The sequence below is a fragment of the Alnus glutinosa genome, chromosome 13, assembly GCF_958979055.1.
Source record: "Alnus glutinosa chromosome 13, dhAlnGlut1.1, whole genome shotgun sequence".
Classification (NCBI taxonomy): domain Eukaryota; kingdom Viridiplantae; phylum Streptophyta; class Magnoliopsida; order Fagales; family Betulaceae; genus Alnus; species Alnus glutinosa.
The window spans coordinates 305,992-327,571 of NC_084898.1; the positions used below are offsets into that span (position 1 = coordinate 305,992).

At 37.3% G+C, this 21,580-nt stretch overlaps 2 protein-coding genes across 5 annotated transcripts; one reads left to right on the forward strand and one right to left on the reverse strand.

Moving 5' to 3' along the window:
- The first annotated feature begins 606 nt into the window (after window positions 1-606).
- LOC133854393 (uncharacterized) lies at window positions 607-6,100 on the forward strand. Of its 3 annotated transcripts, none has more exons than XM_062290583.1 (6): window positions 607-779; window positions 1,106-1,545; window positions 2,647-4,418; window positions 4,887-5,066; window positions 5,238-5,415; window positions 5,483-6,100. In XM_062290583.1, the coding sequence occupies exons 2-5, from the start codon at window positions 1,119-1,121 to the stop codon at window positions 5,412-5,414; spliced, it is 2,556 nt and encodes an 851-aa protein (XP_062146567.1). In that variant the 5' UTR covers window positions 607-779; window positions 1,106-1,118; the 3' UTR covers window position 5,415; window positions 5,483-6,100. The 3 variants fall into 3 exon arrangements, with proteins under 3 accessions (XP_062146567.1, XP_062146568.1, XP_062146569.1); XM_062290584.1 differs by having other exon boundaries at window positions 2,647-4,409; XM_062290585.1 differs by lacking the exon at window positions 5,483-6,100 and having other exon boundaries at window positions 5,180-5,318.
- A 10,224-nt stretch (window positions 6,101-16,324) lies between these two features.
- Window positions 16,325-18,545, reverse strand: LOC133854462 (B3 domain-containing transcription factor NGA1-like). Of its 2 annotated transcripts, none has more exons than XM_062290688.1 (2): window positions 18,427-18,545; window positions 16,325-18,030 (listed from the first exon to the last, which is right to left on the reverse strand). In XM_062290688.1, the coding sequence occupies exon 2, from the start codon at window positions 17,991-17,993 to the stop codon at window positions 16,806-16,808; it is 1,188 nt and encodes a 395-aa protein (XP_062146672.1). In that variant the 5' UTR covers window positions 17,994-18,030; window positions 18,427-18,545; the 3' UTR covers window positions 16,325-16,805. The 2 variants fall into 2 exon arrangements, with proteins under 2 accessions (XP_062146672.1, XP_062146671.1); XM_062290687.1 differs by having other exon boundaries at window positions 18,109-18,543.
- Window positions 18,546-21,580: the final 3,035 nt, after the last annotated feature.

Sequence of the window (21,580 nt, forward strand, 5' to 3'; positions counted from 1 at the left end):
TTTTTTTTTTTTTTTTTTTTTTTTTAAAATAAAAATAAAAAATTGCATGCTGTTTTACTCTGTCTATCACTCTCTTTTCATTATAATTCCACCAAATGCTTTCTTATTTGTATGAGATATTTATCTTATCTCCTTTGATATTTTTATATGAAATGAAGATATAATTCTTAATCTGGGCTTGGTCTTGCAATTTCGTAGACTAAATGCTTGTTTTTAAAGAAAATTTCAGTAAGTGTTCAGTTTAAGAGTGCATTTAAAAAAAATAACGATAAAAAATGTGAAAAAAAATGATGTTTCCAAACAGCAATCAAGAAAATGAATATTTGAAAATGCATGATTTTTCAAGGCAGAACTGCATTTTCATTAATTTTATCAAATACTTAAATACTTTTTTAAAAATAATATTTTCATTAATTTTTTTTTTTCTTTTCAATCTGTAAATTTTGAATATACTAAACCAAATAAATACTCATCAAATGAATATATATATATATATATATTTGAAAATTTCGGATTAGTATATGCAGGCCTAAAAAATGAATCAGCTTATTAGCATCATATATATCCCCAAGAGTTGACTGTAATATACAAAAAAGAAGAAAAACCCTTAAATGAAAGATACAAAGGGGTCTAAGGGGACCAGTGCAAAAGAAATCTCTAAGACAAACCCAGAGCGGAAACAGCGTCTCTGTTCGTCAGACGCATTCCAACATCTAAGCTCGAACACCCTCAGAGCCAATCAGCACCGACGATCGAGGAAGAGCCGGTTAACTTGCTTGGTAAGTTCAGAATTTTTTTTATTTTTTTTCACATTTCAATCTTTAAACGCTTAGATTAGTTCATTTGTGCTGTAATTTATGGCTTTTGCTCCGTTATTGATGATGATGATGATGATGATGCTTTGGTGCTATTTGATTGATATAGTATCTTGACCTCTCTGTGTCTCTCATATAGTGTACAATGAATCCTACTTCCTTGGATACACAACACACAAGACGAAAAGAAAAGAAAAGAAAAGAAAGGCCCTGGTTCTTAATCACTTGTTTGTGCAGAAAAAAGAAAAGAAAAGAATTTGTTTTGATCAGTTGGGTGGCTGTGTTTTCAGATTTTGAAGCAAAATGGAGGGTCACGGAGATAAAGGGTCTTCGACATTGCAGTCCCGTTTGTCACCTTTAGCTCAGCCCTTCAATCCCCAACCCAATTCATGGCAGCAAACTTTTACTCCTCCACTAGACCATTCCCCGAGTTCTGACCCTTCTTTTTCCTCGCTCGATTCCTTTTCTGATCTCAAGTTGGATGCTTTTAATTATTGTGGCCATCAGTCCGATATGGGAGTCATTGATTTGCAGTATGATAATCCCTCTGGTTTTGATTTTGATGCTCAATCTTGTAATTATCCGGTGTTGGGTTTTGGCTATGTTGGCCAAGGGGCTGATGGTGGTGATGTTCCATCCAATGTGGAACAGGACAAGAGGAGGGATCATCAAGGGAGTTTCTCCTGGAAGGAAGAAGGTTCAAGAGCCTATGAGAGCTTTCTAAAACAAGGTATCTTTCTCTTACTTGGAGAACTCCATAGCAACTTTGCATATGATTGAACCTTCTGATCCTCAACCTTATAGCTGAAGTCGATCATATTGTATATTGAAAGTTTTTTGTAGTACTTACCTGTGCCAGTTGTATAGCTTTAATCTTAGAACGATGTGTTTCTCATTATATCACTTCATTTGGAACTTAAAGGCATCTCTTGGCCGTGAATCTAACTAACACGGTTTACTTGATTGCTATAGTTTTATTTTTTTTCCCTGGAAAGTGATTCTTACTTAAGTAATTAGTGTGCATAAATTATATGAGAATACTTCTTCTAGTTCTACTTCTAGTCCACTTGTATTTGAAGCAAGGACTGCAACCAATTCAATTGTCTTATGATGTGGGAGAAAATTGGGAGGAAGGGCGTGGGGGGTGCTCCTTGCTCTGTGAATATGTATGACCACAATGTATGAGGAGAGACTCTAATTACCAAGGAAAAAAAATATTTGTGGTCTTTGATTTATATACCAGGAGGAGATGCGATAGAACAAATACAGGACAGTAACACCTAGAACTAGATCTTGAGATTTGAATGGAGAAACTAGTTTGTCATTATCTTAAATATGTCTATATCTATAATTAGGCCTTCATTTTGACTTGCAGCTAAATTACTAAATAAACGACACTATGCATTGGGGAGACCTGGAGACACTAAGTAATTCCTAACAACTTTCTATAGATAATTTGTTTGTTTGTTGTTTTTTTTTTGGTTTCTGCTTTTTAAGAATTGGAATGACAAAAGAAAATCATGAAGTATGCACAGACACTTGTCTATCGAGAATCTTGAAGAGTTGCCTTTAATGGTCCTCAATAATTCTAGTGAAAATAAAAATAAAATTTCCACAACTTTGTCCGTGGACATCAATGCATCATGAACTTTTAATATATTGGCATCATGAATTATTCTTCTTCTTGACAGCCTTTTTATGCCATTCTTCATATAGAACTGGAGAAATTGATGATATGAAGCTACACAAAGATTACTAGGAAACGGTAACAATATTTTGTGATTGTGACAGCCGCACAAAGCCTTACATTTATAAGATGTTATTTTTGCAGGAAAGCATGCTGCTGAAGGGTTGAAGCCTTGTGGTGAATTTTCTGATAATATGCATGGAAAATTAAATGGTACGATCATGGGGGCAGATAGTCAAATCAAATCTAGGGGCACTGAGGGAGTAAATTATGAATCTTTTCCAGAGCCAAATTCTCGGGTCACCTCTTTGAAGTTTTCAACATCATCAGATTTGTGCTCTGCTGCAACAATTCAAAACATTCCTCATGGTCGGTGGTCATATCCAATGCCAGCAGTGAATTGGAGCAGTTGTAATTTGGATGTTGATTCATACAAGAGATCCTTCTCACAACTAGATTCTTTGTCAGCTGAACATACTGTTTCTCCTTCACCAAAGAATAATTCATTGCCCGCTCTATCATATGGATCACAGGGCACTTGCACAACTGTTTCACCCCTTAATCCTGTTTTGTCAGCGAATTCTGATTTTCTAGGCATCAATGCACTCAACAAAAATGAGAATTATTCTGGCTGTAATCCAGAAGAGTTCTATGGGCTAAATGGTGGTAATCGATTTAGCCTAAAAGAGCCACATGTCCTGCTGAATGGCAAAGGCAAAGAGGTCTGCCTAGATCATAGCTTGATAGGAAAAGGTAATGAAGAAAAAAGTGACGAGCCTATCTCTGATGATGGTATAGATCCCTTACTCATGGTCAAATCTGAGCTGCAACCTCATGCAATAAAAACTGGTGCTTCTGTTGAAAGTTCTTCTAAAATACTGGATGAGAATGACTCTGATGTGGATTCACCCTGTTGGAAAGGCACCCTGGCTTCTTGGCAATCGCCATTTGGAGTCTCTGGGCCTGCAAGTTCAATACATCTTGAAAAGGAGCCAGAAACAAAGAACAATTTGAATCCTTTGGCGCCTCATTTTTTTCCTAGTAATGCTAAAGGAGGCATAGACTACCATGAAAATGAATGTTGTAGAAGTGATTTCTCATCTTTCCAGAAAGGTGAATCTTCAGCTGTTTGTTTATCATCAAGAGTACTTAAAAATAGGGATTCTACCAAAGTGGGATCTCATCCTCCTGATTCGAGTAATGGAACTGGTGCTCAATTCTGTAATGGCATCTATGAAGCAAAAAAGGAATATGCTTTAGGCAACTCGAGGAGTAGCTCTTTGCTCAAGTCTGCTCACGTGGTTCAGCCATCTCTTGTGGAAGATTACCTTACATCTAATGGGAAGCTTGTTATTAGGGAAAATGCTGAAGGCTCTTTGAAGGGAATCGAGGATGTTGTGCGTAGTGGTTCAACAAGCGTGCCTGTCCTTGCAAAGGAATGTGCCCTCAGTCCATCTTCTGGAGTTGCTCGTTTTACTGATCTTACTGAAATGCATCAGGCTGCATGGACAAATGCTGAAGGCTCTTTGAAGGGAATCAAGGATGTTGTGCATGCTGGTCCAACAAGGGTGCCTGTCCTTGCAAAGGAACACATCAGTTCATCATCTTCTGGAGTTGGTCTTCTTTCTGATCTAACTGAAACACATCAGGATGTATCTAAGTCTTTGTCTACTCCTAAAGTAGATGTTCAGATAGTGATTAATGCAATGCATGCTCTGACAGAGTTGCTTGTACAGAACTGTTCAAATTTACAGTCATTGAATGCTTACGAGCATGACATAATTCAGCGTATAATGCATAAGCTTTGTGTGTTTTCCACAAATAGGGTTGAACAAAGGGTTTCAATGCCTGAGTCAACTCAAACAGGAACTCCATACTGTCCTTATAAGTCAGCAGAACACTCCAAGGTATGGCAGGTGTGTGTGTGTGTGTGTTGTTTGATTGATTCTTTTGGATCTTTTATGTAGAATGTGGGTCAATTTGACAGGAATTAAACCTTACTCTCCTTTTGAGATTACCGAGTACAATTTCTATTTAGATTTCTCGGGCATGTTAATAGATTATATTTAATGTGCATTTTACACACTCTGGAACTATAATAGCATAGTTAATCATAATTGTACATGGAGATTTAATTTGTTTTACTCTTTGAGGGCAATAACCTTCATTTTTCTCATGTTTGGGGTAACTGTTTTGTCCAATGGTTTACTAATGTTGATTAGTGGATAGATTTCTGAGTACAACATGATTGAAAGTAATGATTATGATTTTTATCATCATAACTTCTATTATTACTGAGGCTACAGGGGGATGGGAGAATTATTCATACAAAGAAAAATGCATATATTGTTGGATTACGAGAACCTGAGTAATGTACTTTTCAGTGCTCCGACGTGGAACTTAGACTAGCATGGACAAAGACAATGGCTGTTCCACATGAGCCTGGCTATCAGAATTACCATGAGGCACAAAAGAGTATTTATACTGTGTTCACTGAGAAAGCGCTGGATTCGTTTTCTTCATGCAGTGATTTATGGGCTGAGAAGGGCAATGACATTATCCAGGTATCATTAGTTGTCCGGATGCTGACAGTTATTATATTAGTACTTGATGTCTTCTTTACCTTTATTTTATTTATTTATTTTTTAATTTTCTTTTTCTTGGGGGGGGGGCGAAGGGAACACTTGATGTTTAGAAGTTGCGGTGAAACCAAATCCTTGCATTCTTTATCTCAGATGCAGGTTATTGCAGATGCTCTAACAGAAAAACATCAGATTCAGGAAGAGATGCATCCAGAAGCTTTACTATATAGAAACTTATGGCTTAAGGCATTACGTGCCCTGAAATATAAAAATTGTGCCTTGAGCATGAAGTATGATGGGATGGATGGATGCAAATCATTCAAAAATTAAGGTGGATTGCTTTCCCTTAATCCTGAACCTTTTCCCAGTTTTATAATGACCGTTTTCTGGTGTGTCAGGTGTTGGGAAAGTTTGCCAAAGACAAAAAGGTAGAGAATGATGGAGTTTCATAATGTTTCACCTGAGCCAAGCATGGGTTATAGTTGTTCGAAGCCAAAGCTACAGATTCTGCTCCCATATATAAGCATGGAGTTAGGGTTTTGTTTACAGATGGCAAGCTTACATTAGGGAATGGGTCTTTATTTAAGATGTATGGTTCAAGGCTCAAATTAATGTATGAATGGAGTGTCATAAGCCGTGCATGGATCGCAGAGACACCGTAGGCGGTATGTTAGAAACATCTTGAAAATTTTGTTTCTTCAGGATCTTAGGGAGGTGACAAGCCCTTGGAGATCTTACTAATGACAAAATTGGAGGCTGCTGTTATCAGGAAATGGGTATTGACCTTGAAATGCAACATCATTGTTTTTTTTTTGTTCAATGGTGAAAAGAGTTTGAGCCGGATTTAGTATGTTATGCTTATGTAACTGGTTAACTGTAATGTGAAGAATAATTTGTCCTGGGTTTGAATGCCTCAATAGAATTGGGTGCATGAATTGGTTCAGCAGTGTGGCAAAAGTGACAACTCAAATTGCAATTTGAACTTTAGGAAGAGGCTTGGGCAGCACTATGCTATATGAATATTCTTTCTAGGCACATTTGTCTGATTCTTTATCTGGGCAGGCACATTTCTCAGATGCCATGTGTGCTTCTAGTGGTGGCAATTGGACCTGGATCCTCTCGAGTTGAGTTTCAACCGGAGAGGATCCTATTGCGTGGCAATTCACGTTCTTGTGTAGGGTTTAGGTCATGTTAAGGCATTGACTATTTATTTAATCAAATTAGTTAAACTCCTCAATTTTAATCAGTTAATATAGTGTTAAGTTCGTGTAAAAAATTACCAATCTTGGATGTCATGTATCGGGATTAAGTTTCGTGTTGATCCTAATCCAACCTCTAATTTTAGCTTGGAAAAAATTACCAACCCTACGTACTTCGATCAGTCTCTGCAAACCTGGTCACTAGAGGCCTTCCTTATGGCTTTCTGCTCATTACTTTATGCCAGAGGGCTTGGCCAAGCTTAGACACTGCGGTCAATCAAAGTTTTGGGCCGAGCTTGGATTCAGTACTCAAATCAAATGGGAACCTTATATTTATGCTTTCGGTCCATTCAAGGTCCGTTGGATCTTTGAGTCCATGACTAGATATCAGGAGCAAGTAGTCTTTTCTTCTCTTAAAATTCTTTCTTTTGAGAAACTTTGTCATTCAATTTTGTTAGGCCAGAATGGCAAGACAATTCTCCATCGATCGCTCTGTATTCTACCATTTGAAGTTTTTATGCCTGAGACAATTACACCAAAATATGGGAAATGTCGGCGAGCGAGTCTTCTTAAAGACATCAAATTATTTGTCCTAATTTAAGAGAATTTTAGCAATCGATTATGATAAACTACTTATAGGACTCATTCGATCAAATAAAAATTGAGTTGCCTAACCACTTATGAGATCCACATGACCGAATTCTCTCACAATCATTTGAGAGAATTCGAATAAATAATTATGAAAGACCACTAATGAAACTCACTAAACCCTCTTAATTCTGGCATATCAAATAAACTTATAATAAAAGGTATCCGGTGGAGTAGTCGAGATGGATCAAAGCATGGTAAGAATGCCATAATGATGAAACGTACATCAAAAGACATTGGCTATATATGAAGCAATGGTGTTCCCTAAGATCTTTACTGCATTTTTAATTAACTACTTCCACCATGCACCCCGTCTTCCTTCTTCAAAACGACCAAAGACGAAGAGAAAGAATTGAAGGGTTTAGGAGTTGGGAGGAATTGAGTGCAAAAATTAAGAGCATTTGTTATCTCTCTCTGGTTGGTCGATGGAGTGGTACCACATGAAGCATTGCAGGCTTTGATGCCATTTTCGTACGTACTTGGAGATGGAAGTCTTGGACAGCCCATGTATGTAAGCCATTCTTCCACGACGAAAACTGACAGCTCATGGAAGTGGGGACAACCTCCGTAGCATGGCAAAATGTCGTCCTTTTACCATAACCCCCCACAAGTTACGACTCATATATATCTATCTAGAGAGACAGCCAAGTTTTATGCTCTCTCTCTCTCTCTATCTCTATCGATGGTTCACATGCACGGCCCATATGGTCCACACCACATTCCATAATTACATGAACCAAAATGATAATGGTAACATAAATGGTGAATAATGCATTGTGGGAAGGAGAAATAAGGCAGGTTGGTAAAGTAATGAAAAAGAAAGAAGAGGGGGCTAGTAGAGTGAAGACAAAAAATAGGGGGGAAGAAGAGACGAAAAAGGAAAGGAATAGGGGAATGGGCAACTGGGCGGGGCAGCATTTGCACATGTGCAGGGTTTTTTTTTTTTTTTTTTTTTTTTCTTTTTTGAAGCTTTTGATATATACCTTAAGCATCAATCTGGGTACCCGGCAATAAATGAGGGAGAGCATCTGGGTGAGGACAAATTTCATCCCATGCCATGCCATCCCATCTCTATCCCATTCCATCCAGGTGGGGGGTCAGTAAATTTGTTGCAGTCAGGTCCACTTACTCCCACACCCTTGTCCCCCGGCAATTTTTTTTTTTTAATTTTTTCACTTAATTTCTTCTTCTTCTTCTTCATATTGTATATGATCCACATTTACGGCTGTAGTAAAGGGTGAGCACTCCATGCATTTGCATGACCTGTAGCTATCGCCCGGCCCCCTTATATTTCACCATAATTACGGTTGTTTTCTGGGATCGGCTGCCACCCTTTGCACTGTCATTGTTAATGCTCTGTCACAAAATATGAAAGCCGTAGCTGTACACTACTGATCATCAGCAGCAGCCCCACCAGCTTTTCTTTCTTTTTCCCTCTGCTTCTTCTGCTGCTGCTTCTATCTTCCATCTTTTTTGTTCTTTTTTCCCTTGCTTTCTGCATGTACAGTCTCTGAAAATAACGAACATCAAAAGTGAAAACCCAGCTCATCTCAGCCGTTCCTTCTCTCACATCTTTGATTACCCACATCAACTCAACAAGACCCAGATCAGATGTATATATATATATATATATATCTTACCCAATTTTACTTTTGGGAACATGGTAGAAATAAGGAACCAAAGCATTCCATTATATATGGACTGTATTTATCTTTTATTTTCACCCCCAAACAAATAGATAATCTACAGGATAGAGCCAAAGGGCGATGGACTGTGAAAGAGAGAGACAGAGAGAGAGAGAGGGTATCACGGGAATGTGGTGCATTAAAACCAAAGAAATATCAACGTGGTCCATGCAGTCTAGGGAGTGGGAGTCGATTGCACGCGTCCTGAGTAGCCAAAGTCTTCGAGGAGAGAGAGAGAGAGAGAGAGAGAGAGAGATAGAAGAAAATTAAACGACGAAAACCACTTTTCTTTTATATTGTTTATATATATACAATTTGCTACTTTTTATTGTCGTCATTGATTACGCCTATTAACCCTAAAAACCTACAGTCTCTCTTTAGGGTGGGGACTCATCAGTCATCTCCATCTCTGTTCAGGACTCTCGCGTACGATTCTTGTTTGCTTCTTAACATTATTTATTATCCTTTGCTACCGCCCTAGTTTCCCCCACTGCCCTGTGCGTTAAACTTTGGACTACTCTGAAATATGTCTGTTACGGGTTTACATTTATGGCATAAGAAGTCATTGTACTAACAAGACTCATAATTTAGAATAAAAACATATAATTTTATTAAGAGTGAAAGACCAGAACAATTTCGAGATGATAATAAGTTATTTTTATTGATAACATTAAAATTAAAATTTAAATATTAATTAAGTAAATATTATTCAACTTTAAAATTAATTTAAGAAGGGTTAATTAGGGTTATTCGAACTAACATTATTCATTCTATCGGTTATGTACTTAGAGAAATTAAGCCCATAATTAAGAACATCATCCTCTTTTGCCCATCTCATCCTACAATAACACCTACCATTCACCACATGCACTCCCTAACTTGCATACTTACTCTAATCCACATGCCTACATATATATACCTCCTTAGATAATTAAATGGGTACGTTGCATTGCAATACAATAAATCTAATCTCGGATCCCGATCTATTGTAATGAGATTGTCCATTACATATGCAATGATGAACAGGATGAAACCTAGCTATAATCTCATCGCAAACAAACTTGTCAGTGAATGCTTACTAATTTGCAGTCCCATTGAGAAGAGAAATGGGATAGCTAGCTAGGTTGATCATTTTATGCTACTGCTGCTCGAAAGAGTCAAAAGTGCATGCAGAAAAGCAGAAAGAGGATCAGATCGGGCAGTTTCCATTTGCAACTCAAGAGTATATATATAGGTATTGTAGTGGAAGATTTCGTTATGCTTGTCTGGTCTGTTCCTTTGTCCATGGGCAGGCCCATATAAATCCTGACTCTGCTGGATTCTGATGCCTCTGTGCCTGCCTGCCTACAATTAGATTCTAGATGCTACGCCTATGACCTGGACGGGTCCCCTCTACTGCAAATTTATTTATTATATATATATATATATATAGAACATATAGAATATATAATATATCCGTCGTGTGTGTGCGCGCGAACAGGGTATATTTATTATATAATACAAAAGAGTGAGCGTTGGCAGTGGGCAGCCTTGAAAAATGAAGACCGAAAAGGATGACAAAGTGGAATAACAAAAGTGATGTGCTTACTTTATTACCGAAAGGACACATCCTAAATACCATGGATTGGGTCATTTTTCTAACAGCTCAAGAGCAGCACACAAAAAAATCTGCGACTTTTGTCCAACAAATTTTGTTGTCAATGAACTTGGGAAGATGATTTACGGTGGTCTCTCTTGAACTACAACCCCTTCCATTGGGGGGGATCGAAAAAGATGAGCTTTTGTCGTATGCCATGTTTTCACGCTAATCAAAGAAACAACACTGGCCAGAAATAGAGATTGGCGTCGTTGAAAATTATTCAAATACTATAGATTACCCCTCCCCCACTCTCACCCCCACCAAAAAAATATAACTTAAGAATAAGGTTGGAGGTCTAAATTTTAACTAAATTAAAGGACACGTTTTTGAGAGAAATATATATATGTATTTCTCTTCTAAGGGAATAGGTATTTTAATGGGAATACTTATTCTAAAGAATAGATTCCTACCAAACATAAGAATGACTATTCTATAGAAATAGTCATTCCATTACGGAAGTCTACTCCGCAAACCAAACGAGGCCTAAGAGTTCACGGCTTTATCAAATATTTAGCTAAATTTAAGGATACTAGCCGGATGTGGAACTTTTTTTTTGGTAGTTTTTACTACAAGGCTAGCAAAAATCACATTCTCGCTATTTTAGCTAGCTCAACGTGAGTACTCTTGCTGCTCTTTACATTCCATTTCACACTAACTAATGTGAGTATTTCAAGTAGTTTTAGTCTTTCTTCTTCTTTTTTATTTTTTATTTTAAAGTAGCTGGCATGGAAAGTTACTTAAAATATGCTACATTAGCCAGTATAAAATGAGTGTAAGAGTAACATTACTCCTTGATCAATTATTCCTAAAATAAAAATATCTATTAGGCATTCAAAAAAATTGAGAAAGCCCCACTAATCTTCTTCTCCCAACCCTTTAAAATTTGAAAAGAACCTCTTATCTCTTGAAAAATTTGAAACCCTTAAAAAAAAAAAAAAAAGAACCTTGATTGTTTTTAAAACTCAAAAGTTTGACCTTAATAAAGTTTCTAAAAGTATATATATTTTCTAAAAACTAGGACATGTGGTTGTCCTTTATCTCTCTACAGTTGTGTAGGCGGAGGCAGGGTGTTCCAACAACCGACCTGGTTCCAATCCATACGGATTAGCTTCCAACGGCAGGTGATGGCAGGGGCGGAGGTTGATTCCCCTTTTCAACAAAATTCAGAGGAGGGGGGGGGGGGGGGGGGGGGGGGGGGTAGGTTATCCCAAATTTTTGACGGAATTCTGACCCACCTCAAACTATTTTTTTAAAATATTTTTAAGAACGACGTTGTTTTATGGTTTTGGACCTTTTGGTGATATTTTTATTTTTTAAGGTAAAATGACGCTGTTTTGAGCCCTAATAATTTACTTCTCCCCCTCAGTGCAAACCTTAAATCAATTCTCTTCATCCATGCGTCATTTGACTCTTGAGACTCTATCTTTGTCTCCTCATCCTTGCGTCTAGCGACATTTGCCTTATCAGTACTTCAAAATGACTAATCAAGTTGCAATTAATTTGAACTCTCTATAATCACTTATAAAACTCAGATTCGCCTAATAAGAAGCAAATATGAGACTTAGCATCCATAAATACCTTTATAATTTACATACTCAATGTGAGAAATCCATCTTCGAAGTAAGAGACTAATTAAATTTTTGAGGTGTTATACACTCTCTCTCTCTCTCTCTCTCTCTCTCTCTCTCTCTCTCTCTCCCTTCGGGCCGAAGTTCCATTTTCACTCGCGAAAGGGAGTTGCATCTTTGTCTGGGTGGGACGAACATGATGGAGATCTCTTATGACTTCCGCTCGATTCCGCCTTTGGCCCTTCGTCAAAAAAGAATTGGAGATCATTTCAACTTCCGAATAGTGGCAAAGGTTAGACCAGGCGGAAAGCAGAAAGCTCATTTCCACTTATATCACCTCCGATGCCCGCCCTTACATTAATTCTTGGGTCGCTTTAATCCATCACGTTATTTCTTCTATTTTCTCTCTTCTCCATGGGCACAACTAATTTGAAGGGAAATGCTGAGTTCTTGAGTTTAGGAGGAAAAATCATTCAATTCTCTGCAATTTATCATCTTTTGTTGCCATGGATGTGCGTCATACATCCCTTGGTCAAAGAAGGTTATATATTGATCATCTCATTGCTCATTTTCTTTGATTTTGAAAATTAATTTCTCAAATTTTGTATTTTTTTTTTTGGGTGTGAATTTATCTAAATTTTCGACCCTTGAAAGAGATCGATTCGTCGAAAAAGAGTTGCCAGGTTTTCTTATTTATTTTTTATTTTTTAAAATTACATCTTTTACTGCTTGTTTGAGTGTGTAAGGAAAGGAAAAAGAAAAAAGAAGAAAAAAAGAAAAGAAAAGGAGTTAAGAATTTTTACGTGATTCTTAGAATGAGGGGATGTTTGTCTTACAATAGGACACGTACAGTCTGGCCCGCAAGTAAAAATCTTGGACTTTGCCTCTGAATAAGATTTTGCTCCCCATTTTTTTTTTTTTTTTTTTATGGTGCGTAATTAAAATTTCATGTTATGCTCCGATTCCTTCTATATATATATATATATATATATATATATATATATATATATATATATATATATATATATATATATACTTTAATCATCCATATATCGGTATTTGTTCTCCATGGAAAATGCAATTTATTTATACAAACTCGTCAAGAGCAAAACTATCAGCAGCTAAAGAAAAAGGAAAATGGGAAATGAATAAGCTTAATTAATTTCATATTTAATATCCCTAAAGTTCAAGTTCTCATAGAGGATCACCATTTTTTCCGGAAGAAGACCTCTACCTGCATATCTAACGGATCGGTGAAATCTGGATCACAAGTTCATGGATCATTGGAGAATTATAACGACTAGAGAGCTAAAAGAAAAGAAAGAAGAGTGCTTTAACGAGCTATATATATATATATATATATATACATCAAACGAATTAATTGCTTCCACACATTCTTTTTCTTCTTCTTCTTCTTCTTTCATTTTGATGGCAAAAGAAAGGCATGAGCACACATTCACCAGGGAAAGAAACGAGCTTCATATATATATAAAAGGTAGTTACCAACAACACATCTAAAGAACAAAAACATGCTTTGTTTGCAAAAGAGAACAAGCAGATCGAAGAATAATTAATAACAAGGACAGAGAAAGAAGACGGAGAGAGAAATTCTGAACAAGAACAAGCTAGTTTCAGTCGAAAGTTAATTCCTAATTAATTAGACTAGCTAGATTAATTAATTGCCGGCCTGTATGAACTAGTAGAATAGAGAACTTCTATGACAAATCTACACAACAATCTATCCTACTTAATAGGTGGAGTACTTGTAATAAATTCATAATTAATCAAAAGACAATTAATTTCCTTTAATGATATTGTTTAATTAATTACTATATGCCTCACTAGTGTACATGCATGTCCGTGTACCGTTAGAATATGATAATATATGGTAGTCACGTACGTATAGCTACCCAATGAACAAGACCTAATTAGCTAGATATATTGATACCTATTAAGGCACGCACCTATTAACCTTTGAGCACACAATTTTAGCAGCCTCTCTTTAATTCATGAATAGCTAGGGATTATCTCTAACTAGCCCTTTGGCCCAGTTTCATGATCAGGAGTTAATTAAAGGGATATATATATATATATATATATATATATATATATATATATATATATATATATATATATATATATATATATATATATATATATATGTAAAGATTCAAGATCTCTTGCATAATCTAAAAAAGAAAAGATAATCCTCTCCCCTAGCCTACTTCCCTTGGCCCAGCCAAAGAATAAAAAGAGCTTGATCGTGCGGATAACTTTTTTTTTTTTTTTTTTTTTTGAATCGAGTACTGGATAACTTATATACCAATTTGAAAACTAATCAGATTATAAATCTTGTGATTGAATGTAGAATACTGTCGAATATAATGCTTCCACACTTCACAAATGCAACAAGCTGGATATTAATTAATGTCTTACTTTACTAAATTAAAAAGGAACAAAAACATCTAAGCTAGGCAAAACGCAAAGTACCTTAGGCTGCATCTTTACCCTCTCGAGAAATACTATATATACACATACCTTCTAGTCCCACACTCTTAAATGCATCCTTCCTTAGTTATGTGACAATAAAAATTATTATTAGATGTAGATTGAATTTAATAGTGATTCATCACAAATCTAATAATGATTTTCACTGCCATATCAAAGAGTATGTACTTGAGAGTGTGTAGCATTTCTCTTACCCTTTTTGAGATATAGTTTTTACCGGTGATTTCCAAGAAGAAAAAAGAAAAAAAAGATAGAGAGTATAAAACTAGTAGCAAACTCATCTCCACAAACAGAGGGGGAAGACATCTCAAAATCCTTGAGTGATTCAATAAAGTATATGATGTTTCACCTTTTGAGAAATGGATGTCAAAGATTACTGCTTAATTTGCTTAATTAATATATTTATGAAAAGATCGATCGACACAATAAGTTAGACTTGTTTTCAAAAGGTGCAAATCAAATTCAACTTTTCTAATCTCGATCATCTAAAAGCATTAATCAAATTACAAGCAACTAGATCAGATTAACAAAACTCAAGTAGGAGACTTCTTCTATAATTAAGATGAAACAATCGACTGATTGTGTCCAGATTTGTGAGACAAATTCGTAAAATCACAGCAAGGCATGGTTCAACTAACGTGATCAATGATGAAAGTGCTAACAAAAATCTAGCAAATGCAGTTTTTTTGAGAGAAAAAAAAAGGGGATCTTTTGACAGTTCTTAATATAAAGAGACATGAACCACATACTCCAAAACAATTTACCATTAATTGTGCCAAGCTCACAATTGTTAATTTGATCTTAATTACCTAGCTTCAAGCATATATATATATATACACTGCATATATGCAATAGTGCATAGCATGATGGGATTAGTAGTAGTAGTTGCATAAATGCTTAAAGTAGTACAACTTTTATTCTAATTTTTTTTTTTTTTTACAAATTCAAGTGACAAAAGTATTTTAATCTGTACATGAGGGGCATATATATATATATATAGGCTGTAACATAGATATACACATGCACCATGGTGAGACAAGGTATATATAATATAATCTAACAGTAAAAAAGATTAAGCAACAAAATCTAACAAATAAATTTAATTATATAGTAACTACAGTGATAAGAATGACACATAATTTTTATTGTAAGAGACTTATACAATAAGAGCTAGCTGTAGTATCTGTACTCAAAACAAATATATAGGGTGGCTGAGAAATGCAACACGTGAGGGAACTTTTAATGTGGATAGAGGTTCATGCATCAAATGGCCTTACAAGGTGGACAAATATACTATAGCCTTTGGAAAATTAGTGGAAAAGTTTGCTGCTTGGCTGTTTAATATTTGTGACTGCCCGAGCACCAGCTAGCCGCAACAAGCTGGATGAACCTAAATTGCAACGACATGGACATCAAACATGACAAAAGTAGTACATATATATATATATATATATATACACACATCATGATGATGACGATGAAAAAGGAAGAAAAGTGCCCTCTTTATGAGATTGTTGAAACTGTACAGGCAACAGCTAATGCAAGTGAATTTTGGTTAGCTGCAGAACTAGTGTCTTAGACTTTCTAATTGTCTTCTGGTATCAAAATCGCTTTCAACTCCAATGAAGGAAGAAATTAATTGATAAACGCAATATATATAAAAAGGAAAAGAAAAGGCAAAACAGGCAGGAATATTGAAAGAACATAGATATATATAGAAGCAGAATGATAAATGGAGACTAATTAAAGATAGTTATCTAACCTTTATTTCAAGGCTCTGCAACCTTTTTCTGTAAAACCTGCGGGGCTTGCCCAACGAAGCAGCGACAAGAACAACAACCTACCAAGGTAACAAACAAACAAAACTTCGATCAATTGCATCAGCTAGCTTGCACTGCACAAAGTGGTTTGATCAGCGGTCAGGAAATGATGTTATGAACTTAATGAACAAGAGAGAGAGAGAGAGAGAGAGAGAGAGAGAGAGAGAGAGTAGTTGGTAGCGAAAGAGAATATATAAAAGACGTTCGGAAATAATATTTCAGTGATAAGCCATGGATAGGATACATATTGGGGAAACAAGGCCCTACAAATCTCTGGCAATGATGATCTAGCTACCTCTTCATCCAATATATATATAATATTTATCTATATATATGGGTTTTTTTTTTTTTTTTGGTCATGTATCATAAATATTTTTATACAAAGTTAATAAAAAGAAGACAATTGGATATAGTGACAGTGTGACTTCTCTATCTCCAAGGGCCTCTTGCTTATGCTAGCTAGGTAGCTAATTCTTCTTCAAAACCCGCCTTCTGTACCAAACTGAATTAAAATCCAATGGTGTAAAATCCTGGCATTGTGCATTTTTGTGGGTCTTCATGAGCATTAAGAAACAAACTAGTGAACGCCAATCAGAACGCTGTGTCGCGGAGCAACTCTTGTCGTTAAGGATCTTTTGGGTGCTTTCTCTCTAGCTAGATGTTGAAATCCAAGGACTTGGATGCCTTCCCTTTATTCAGCAAGTCGGTGGGCACGGTTGGCAGCGGCGTGCCGTTGTAGGGCCTCAATTGGTGACCAGATTGCGACGGAGAAGAAAGTTGGGAAGGCTGCAGCGCCGCCATAGTAGCATGGGGAGCTATTGAGGTAGACGACAATATGACATCGCATGCATCGGATTCTGATATGGGGCAGTCCATGTTTACCCCAAAAAGCCTCAATCTCTTGGCTGCAACTTTCCCTTGTACCACCGGCACCGACCCGAACACCACGGGCGGCTCAGCCCCCCTACTCCGCACCTGAACTTGTTGTTGTTCTTGCTGTTGAGCCGCCGATCTCAGGTAAATCAGTGAAGGGTTTACCATATAATTACAGTAAGCAGCACTGCCGTAGCTGTTGCGGTAAGGATGATGATGATGAAGATTGACATTGCTATTGCTGTTGTTGTTCATATTCAGCTGATGCGACGACAAGTGCAAATGGTCCCTTGGCCGCATTAGCAAATTAGGACCAGCAGTAGTACTACTCCACGCCGAGGGGATGGGGCGGTGGAAGGAGAAGTAAGGGTGCGGAAGATTCGGAAGCGATGCCATTGGGTCCGGCGCGTCTGGGCGGCGCCTCCAATCAATGTAGAGACGATCTCGACCGAGCTCGCCGACACCGCGCTGGAACGAGACGATATCCCCCGCATCGAGCTTCTTCTCCTTGACGAAGCGGCTCCAGCCTTTGGTCATAACGTAGCTCTGGCTGCTGTTCCAGTAAGAGTAGCGGAATCTCCAGGCCTTTCCATTTCTGTCCTCGAAGTTCAACAGCAAGCCTTTCTCGTTGGTGGAGGAGTCCAAAGGGAAGTACTTCTCGGCGTGCTGCTTGGGGATGACGAGGCGATTGAGTTTTCCCACATCGCTGGGAGTCACAACTTTGTCAAACATGTGCTCTCTCTCCATCACGTTGATTCCATCGTCCTGCAGGGAGTCTCCGCGTCTGACATCTTCGTCCTCGTTTCTCGGGGACAAGTCCATGAGGTCATGAAGCTGCCTGCTGCCATCGGAAGCGGCTTCGTAGGAGGAGGAGGAGGAGGAGTAGAAGGAGAAAGGGAGCTTACCTCTCAACATCTGCTCATGAGCTTCTTCTGAGGAAAACCCTTCTCTATGTGACCCCAAATCCATGTTTTACAGCCACCAATTTCAGATTCTCTCACTGGATCTGCAAGATTTGAAGCCACCTGATTAGGAAAAAGCTAGAGGGAAAGAAGAGGGTACTGGGTTTGCAACACCACCGTACCAAAGGCTACTTCCTGTTTTTAAGATAGATTTTTCGTTTGATGCTTTCTAGGGTTGAGGGTTGAGATGATGCTGCAAAAGAAGAGAGAGAGAGAGAGAGAGAAGAGAAACGCAAGGGGCAGCTCTCTATACAATGACGGTCGTCGGTGCATTCCTGTTTGACCAAGAAGACTCTAAAACGAAACTAGATACCCCATGGACGTTTCAAAGAGTGTAAAATTCCTCTTGTTGTTGACCTTGGGAAGGGAGAGACTAGACAGAGAGAGAGAGAGAGAGAGAAAGAAAGAAAATAGTAAGGCGTGGGCTGTGATTTTCTTACAGGGGTGCCTCCCTGGAAGCTTCTCAAGTTAGGCGACTTTCTCTTTTTCTTCCTGAATAAATTCTTTCTTTCTTAATTTCTCTCTTCACACACACACACAGACGAGAAAGAGAGAGAGAGAGAGAGAGAGAGAGAGAGAGAGAGGGGGGGGGGGGGGGGGGGTGGGGGGGAGAGAAAGTATACGTAGGGACCCCATGTATTATCTGGTTGGGCTCATGTGAGCTTGTCCCTGTCATCATCCTGGGTGGTATTCACACTCTTTTTTTTTTTTTTCATTATAAAATTATTGAGCATAGTTTTGTGATGAGGCCCAAAAGGCCAGCTGTTTTGGAGGGCACGAGAGAGATTGTAATTGAATTCCCCAACTAGGGTTGGAGGACCATTTAGTTTTTTTCTTTTATATCCTTCCAATTTTGGAATTTTCCTTCCACTCCAAATTAATGTTGCTTTAATTTGGTTGGCTCTAACTAAAAGTCCTTATACTAATGAAATAGCTAGGGGTTGCAATTACATCATTAATTAGTCTAATTTATGGTATGTGAGGGTTTTGACTTTGCTTTCAACATTTCTGTACGGACCATCCTCTTGTCACAACCAACCGGATGACAAGGGATTAGAGCTAGCTATTACAACTAGTAATGTTTTGACTCCTCTCTTCATGAACTTGTCATTCTTGTCCCGATTGTTGTTGTTACGGGTATTATAAATTTTATTATAAGTCATTTATAAACTATAACTTTTACTGTAAAGTTATTTACAAACTCATATATAAGTCCATAATTACTTAATTATTTTATTAATTATGAACTATCGCGTCAGTTTATAAAAGACTTTGTAGTAAAAGTTGTAATACGAGTTATACTACCTGCATTGGTCTTCTTATAGCATCAACCTAAACACCTAAAGATGGAAACTAAAACCTATAGAGTAAGTAATTAATTAAATCCTCTAAAAAGGAAATCACATTACAAAGATGGAAAGACTAAATAAAAATGAAAATTCCTAATATTCTTTATGGAAATTATATTTGGTGTTAAGATTAATGCTAATTAAATAAGGAAGAAAATTTGTAGGAATTGTGACCAATTAGGAAATTTTTTCCATATGTGCATTGCTGCCCAAGTATGTAGGAAATCAAATGATGTTGTCTGTCGAGATTCCTGTTCATTTCTTTTTGGTCGATTGCTTTATTTTTTTTACATTTCGATGCCATTTTAATCTGTTTATTGCAATCGCACTCCCATTTTAATCTGTTTATTGCAATCGAATGTGGTGCGATTGGGCTATTCTGCCCTTATTTAAGGAATGGAACGGTCGCACTCTCATTTGATTGCAGGTGCAACAAGGCTATTATGCCTCAACCTAGCTGGAATATGTCCTACATCAGTTTACCTCTTCAGTTTTGCTGCTTAATTTTTTCACCATTAAGATACTATATATCACATAAGTTTCTAAGGAAATTATATATATATATATATATATATATATATATATATATATATCCCACGCATTTTTCCTGTCCTGGCCTATGCCCCTATCGAGAAGATAATCTTAGCGAAATTAGCACTATTAGTTTAGTACTCTCCATCATACAGCCTTGCATGTAGATACCATGCATTTTTTGCGACTTTCTTATGAAGTTTTATAATGTTAATTAAATCCTACTCAGAGTTATTGAAGAGGTAACAGTACCACCAATCTTTCCTCCCAAAAGAAAGGTGTTTAATTATGTAACACAAGATGGGTAACAGACACTTGTTCAATTTTCCATATATACAACGAATTAGTTTGAGGGTCCCCTCAATTTCCATTCTAAAATGTTTGACTTTGGCTCTTGAACTCAGCTGACCATTATCTAAGTTGGCTAATCTCACACATATCATGAACATATGTTTAATTAATTGTTATCTCTATCTTCACCGCGCGCAGGGAGAAGGACAGGTTCATAATGGATGGTGTGGATCGGACGGACCCTAGCTAATGCATGTCGACAAACGCGCAGGCCATCCAAGATCCATCAAACACTATTACTAGCATATATCTTCACTTCTCCTAGCTAGACGGCAAAATCCAAATAATTTTGCTCGTTCACACCCTGGCCTCCAAGCCACCTTAATGTACAATGTGGCTATGTACGTATGTGACATGATACGTACGTACGTATGAAAACGACAGTATTTTGTTACGATCTTAGGTGTTTAGGGTTTAACCAAATCAACATCAAACCGTTCTAAGGATTTTAATTAGATCAATGTTATATCGCCCGACCGACACCATGTCATGAGCAGTACTACGTACACTAACTACCAAGGCAACAAAAGAAGGCTGGTATATATGGATCTTAATTAATTCAGAATTACATGTTGCTGCATTTATAAGTTAATTTCTCCTTCATATATATCATGTACACCTGGATTTAAGTGTTTTGATCATCAGTGACAAAACATCAATGGTAATCCTTCTAGTTAGGTTCAGATATAAAACTGAATTAATAATTCCTACCTTCCAAACATTTTAATTAGGATATATGTCATATAAAATTGACAACCAGGAGCGTCTGATCAATAGTTCACATGCATGAGTGGCCGCGGGTTATAGCGATCGACCGACCCAACTTTGTGCTAATTGATGTAGATCACCTACTCGAGTTTGCAAAGATGGGGATGCTTTAAGACATGATTTACACGTGAGGGTTTGGTTCTGTCCTAGTCACCATCCTCCAGCTTTCCTCATCTATTTGTCCGGCCTCATATTTATATATATATATATTCTAATTCTAATTCTAGTTCTCGTGATTCTTGAGTCCCTGGAGTGATGAAAAGATCTCAGCCTGTAGGGCCGTGGATCCCAGTAAGTTGGCTTCGCGCCTGATGATCACCAGTAACCACGTTGTGTCACGTAATAGAACAGCATCTGCAAAGTCATATTTCTCATGCCTAAAAATTTCTTCCACCTTTCTTCAATTCTCTGTGCGAACGTGACAAATAGGAAATTTGCCCACAGAGAGAGAGAGAGAGAGAGAGAGAGAGAGATTAATAGATTATCTGAAAACTGTGATGCTAACATGTCTGCCTCGTGGCTGTGATGCTCTCCACTTGGAGTTAATAGCATGGACCACGCCAAATCAATGAATAGTTTAAGATGATAGTAGTTA